At 30.5% G+C, this 5566-nt stretch overlaps 1 protein-coding gene and 1 non-coding gene across 2 annotated transcripts in view; one reads left to right on the top strand and one right to left on the bottom strand.

The window, feature by feature from the left end:
* Positions 1 to 576: 576 nt before the first annotated feature.
* Positions 577 to 648, bottom strand: TRNAH-GUG (transfer RNA histidin (anticodon GUG)). Its single transcript has one exon. It is a non-coding gene; the product is annotated as a tRNA-His (tRNA).
* Positions 649 to 2244: 1596 nt separating this feature from the next.
* LOC101508374 (5-oxoprolinase 1) overlaps positions 2245 to 5566 on the top strand; it is a 5401-nt gene continuing 2079 nt past the window's right edge. Inside the window, 3 exon segments of the mRNA XM_004504778.4 lie at positions 2245 to 2390; positions 3685 to 5563; position 5566. The exon segment at position 5566 is cut by the window's right edge and continues 2079 nt beyond it. Coding sequence (XP_004504835.1) covers positions 3700 to 5563; position 5566 — 1865 coding nt within the window. The 5' untranslated portion in view covers positions 2245 to 2390; positions 3685 to 3699.

Below are 5566 nucleotides of genomic sequence, written 5' to 3'. Positions count from 1 at the left end.
TTACTCTTGGCATTTTATATACATATATTATGTATTAAGCAATAAAATAAATGTTCACTTTGTTGTGATGTGTCTCCCTCTTTGGTGTGTGGATGAAAAATTAATCTACTTGTTAAGATTGTTATTACTTGATATGTATCATCATGAGTGTTCAAACAAAAATAAAGTGTTGGATTATGCATGCTTTTCCAATTCCAATTTTCGGTCGGTAGTAGCAACTATGGAAAGAAATATTGAACAAGTGATAGGACAAATACTTTGCTCCTTAAGTTCTTTTAGACAAATACAATTTTACTCAGAATTTTATAATTATCAAAGCATGTCATAGCTAACCAATCAATATATGGTGTAATACAAGCTTAGGTGGTGGTGACCAACAGATCAATCAACAAAAATAGAACAATGTTAAAGTTGCAAAAATTCAAATAAAATAAAATTGGTGCCTTTATTTTTGTCAATAATTTCAAAGAAATTAGGTACATTTATTGGTGTGTTAATCCTAAGATTAAAAAAGAATAAATTAAAAAAAAACCTACAAGTTATATTGTGAGTAATGCACAACAAAAATATGAAAATTGTGGCTGCTGGGATTCGAGCCCAGGTCTCCACGGCCACAACGTGGAATTCTTACCACTAAACTACAGCCACTTGATGATAAATCCTTAGCACCGTTGAAACTTGAGCTATGTTACAATTCTTCACTATCATAAAATAATAAATTTAGGTCAGAGTAGTTTTATTTACACTTTATTTATTAAATAAAAACTAAATTAATTTAATGCATATTTTTTAGTTGTTATTGTACAACCGTAAAAGAAACATCATTAAATATATCTTAATTTTCTAAAAGAACCAAAGTTATGTGACAAAAATAAAATACTTAAAGGATCAAATATTGGAGATAGAGGAAATATAAATAATGAAAATAATATTTTAATTTATATTTTAAATTTGTTTAGAAATAAATATTTTCGTATTTAGTTTATAAATTAACATAAACAATTATGTCATATTTTTGAATTAAAAAATAACAATTTGACATATCTTAAATAATGTTGCATAGAATTTCATTATATAGAAATATTTTGATGAGTTAATTATTCATATGTTATTAATTAAATTACAAAAATATAAAAATTTTGAAGTTGAAATCTAAATTTTTAAAGGATTTTATTGCAATCTTATGACTGTTAATTATTTTATATCATTATATTATATGTCCCATCGTTATATTTTAGTTAAAAAATTAAAATAAAATACCAAAATAGTTAAATTTCAAAATAAAGTAATTAATTTTGTAAATTAGTAAAAATATAAGAATTAAAATAATTATTTTTTTTAAATAATAATTCGTACAAGAGAATGCAAATATAAAAAGACTCAACGGACTTACATTACAACAATTTATCGATCTAGATATGTTCGTCAATTTTCCAATATTTACATTTTTTCTAGAAATGTCATATAAATGTTTTTTCTTTTATATTTAGATTTTCATTATTCGAGATTGTTAGAATTTGATAGAAATGATCAAAAGTGTTAGGCGAAAAAATGTACCAAAAATCAAAGAAAAGTTTTATATAAATTCAAAACAAAATTTTATAATTTATAGAGATTAAAAAAATTAACGATATTTATGATTGAAAGAATAATTGTTAAGTGAAAATTCACTTGTATGATACTTTATTTGAATGAAACAAATATAAAAATAATATTTAAAAAGTTGATGAATGTGATCTAAAATATAGACTAGATGCATTAATTTTGTATATACTAATTTTGTTTATATTTTAATCAACAAAGAGTATTTTATATTAGACATGTTAGTATCTACTCGAATACATATTAATTTGATGAAAAATCTACTTGGATCGGATAAGAGTCTAATATTTTTTTTTTAAATTATATCTCGAAGATACGACGCCAAATCTATTTTAACTATTTAAAAAAGCAATTTTAGTTAATTTTAATTATTTATAATTTAATCGATAACTAAGATTCATTTATGTCACACTCTTATAATTTTTTTTTCCTTATATATATGTTAATGTGTTATATAAAATTGAGTTTTTTTATAGAAAATAAATGAGTTGGTAAGTGAAATTTATCTTTCTTTTCGCTAAGTAAAATTCTATCTAAACAATGTTAAGTTATATATTTAAAATTTAACTCAAAATGCATGACCTAAAAATGGAGGTGTAGAAAAATAGTTGATGACATGTGAAAATATAGAATAAAAATTATTTTTAATATTGATTTATTTTACACCAGCAAATGCATATTAAATTGTAGATTGTATCAGGTAAAAACTGAAGCAGAAGAGTAGTGAAATACCGCACACACTCAACTCCACACATTTAATCAAATACGCAATCACAACTTCCTACCCTGTAAGTTTTTCACACTATTCTACTCCTTCTTCCGATTCATTTTTATTTCTCTCTTTTCATTTTATGCAATTCAAAAATATTATTCATGCATGTATAACTTAATACAAGTTATGGTATCATTCATGTTTATTAACATACGCTGTTTTAACTTTATTTATAATCATAATTAAAAGTTTCCCATTCCTCAGCTATGGTTTTGTTATCAGGACCGGCAATTAACTGTGCAAACAGATTACTAGTATAGAATACTTGTAATTTTTCTGATTATTGGAATTCAATTTGTTTGAAATGGTTGATTACTGATTTATTACATTTAGAACTCATTAGGGTTTAATTTGATGGTAAGGTTTTAGATTTTAATAACTCATTACTGATTTTGTGATTTACAATTGTACCAGTAGATTGTTTGTTTGTAAGAATATGACCAAATGTCCGAGATATTATTTGAGAAAGTGTAGGAACTGAAAAAATGTTTCCTTATATATAATCGTGTAATTTGTATTTACTAGTCTAAAAATGTTTAGAAAGGGTAGGAATACTGTATGAGGTTATATTTTATAGTCTAAACTATTCTGTTTATATGGGTCGACGACATCGATACGAGGGTTGATATTTGAAAACAAAAATATTTGTGTGGATGAATACAAAATGGTTGTCTCAAAAGTAAATTTGTGATTTGGAATATGATTTTGGAGAAACTTTTACATATGAATATCATTGAATGTATGAAAATAGTTAAATTTTATAAGAAAAAAAAATCTATATTAAAAAAAAAAATTGCAAAAGGAATAATTAATAATCGTTTGTGGAAATCAAATTATATAAGTCTATAGGATAATCGTGGTTTGTGTGATTTGATATATACATTAATATATATATAGACTTGACAAGACAAATATGTTAATAGATATGTTAATTAATATAGATATTGTGGTGTATGTGATTGTAATTTTGAGTTCTATAATCGGTGTAGTATTTTATGAGTAGAATTGTGGTTGTAATTTTGAGTTATATAATCGGTGTATTTTATGAGTAGAACTGTGGTATGTGTAGAGTGCCACGTAGATTGGTATGTGTACAAGGAATACAATTATTTTACCAATTTTTTTAATTACTAAATCCTTCAATTTGATTTTTAGTTTATAGTGAAAGATATGTAGCTTTGTCAATTCTACAACATTTTATAATTTGCTAATTAATGTAATCTGTATTATGAAACTGAAATGCAGTTTTTGATAATTTATTTATATATTCTTGATGTGATAATTGGTTTGCAATGGACATGACTTTGCAGGGTCTTATCAATAGGATGGGAAGTGTTACTGAAGGGCAGTTAAGGTTTTGTATTGACAGAGGCGGCACCTTTACTGATGTTTATGCAGAAATCCCAGGTCATCGTAATGGGAAGGTTCTGAAGCTTTTGTCGGTTGATCCTTTGAACTATGATGATGCACCGGTTGAAGGGATAAGGAGGATCCTTGAAGAGTTCACCGGTGAGAAAATTCCACGCAGCTCAAAAATACCGACTGAGAAGATTGAGTGGATAAGGATGGGTACAACTGTGGCAACAAATGCTCTTCTAGAGCGCAAGGGAGAAAGGATTGCCGTGTGTGTGACTCAAGGTTTTCGTGATTTGCTCCAGATTGGTAACCAGGCTCGACCCAGCATATTTGACCTTACTGTGTCAAAGCCTTCAAATCTCTATGAAGATGTTGTAGAGGTGGAAGAGAGAATTGAACTAGTTCAGACAAATCAAGAAGAAGAAAATCAGGGTTCTTCTTCTTCACCACTTGTTAAAGGTGTTTCTGGAGAGCTTATCAAAATTGTAAAGCCTCTTAATGAAGAAGCGTTGAAGCCTGTACTGAAAAATTTACTGGAAAAAGGAATTAGTTGTCTGGCTGTTGTTTTGATGCACTCATACACTTATCCGCAGCATGAACAGCAGGTTGAGAGGTTAGCGTTGAGTCTGGGATTCAGACATGTCTCTATATCATCTGCTTTGTCTCCCATGGTTCGTGCTGTTCCTCGTGGTCTAACAGCTAGTGTGGATGCTTATCTGACCCCAGTTATTAAAGATTACCTGTCTGGATTCATCTCCAAATTTGATGAGGGACTTGGCAAGTTGAATGTTTTGTTTATGCAATCAGATGGCGGACTAGCGCCAGAGAGTACCTTCTCGGGGCACAAAGCGATTCTGTCTGGCCCTGCCGGTGGAGTTGTTGGTTACTCACAGACTCTTTTCAGTCTCGAAACAGAAAAGCCACTGATTGGGTTTGATATGGGAGGTACATCCACAGATGTGAGTCGATATGCTGGAAGTTATGAACAAGTGCTGGAAACCCAAATTGCTGGTGCCATAATTCAAGCACCTCAGCTTGACATAAACACAGTGGCTGCTGGAGGTGGTTCAAAGTTGAAGTTCCAATTTGGTGCGTTTCAAGTTGGACCAGAATCAGTTGGAGCACACCCAGGTCCTGTGTGTTATCGAAAAGGTGGAGAGTTAGCAATTACAGATGCCAATCTAGTTCTAGGTTACGTCATTCCTGATTATTTCCCATCCATATTTGGGCCAAATGAGAACCAGCCTCTTGATGTCAAGTCAACAAGAGAAGAATTTGAGAAGCTTGCCATGAATATAAATGCCTATAGAAAGAATCAGGATTCATCTGCAAAAGACATGGCGGTGGAAGAGATCGCACTTGGCTTTGTGGATGTTGCTAATGAGACAATGTGTCGTCCAATAAGGCAGTTGACTGAAATGAAGGGCCATGAGACAAAGAACCATGCACTTGCTTGCTTTGGAGGTGCTGGACCTCAGCATGCTTGTGCTATAGCTAGGTCTCTAGGTATGAAAGAAGTGCTTATTCACAAATTTTGCGGGATCTTAAGTGCGTATGGAATGGGGTTGGCGAATGTTGTAGAAGAGGCGCAGGAGCCTTATGCTGCAGTTTATGGAACAGAGTCTACTATTGAAGCTTCACAGCGTGAAGCTGTGTTACTGAGACAAGTTAAGCAGAAGTTGCAAAATCAAGGATTTAAAGAGGAGAATATTTCAACAGAGACATATTTAAACTTGAGATATGAAGGCACAGACACTGCCATCATGGTCAAAAGACAAATAGTTGAAGATGGAATACCATTTGACTATGATACTGAGTTTATGAGACTGTTTCAGC

The sequence above is a fragment of the Cicer arietinum genome, chromosome 6 (genome assembly GCF_000331145.2).
Source record: "Cicer arietinum cultivar CDC Frontier isolate Library 1 chromosome 6, Cicar.CDCFrontier_v2.0, whole genome shotgun sequence".
NCBI lineage: Eukaryota > Viridiplantae > Streptophyta > Magnoliopsida > Fabales > Fabaceae > Cicer > Cicer arietinum.
Note: the sequence above shows the minus strand (reverse complement) of the source record. Positions and strands in the feature narration are given on the sequence as shown.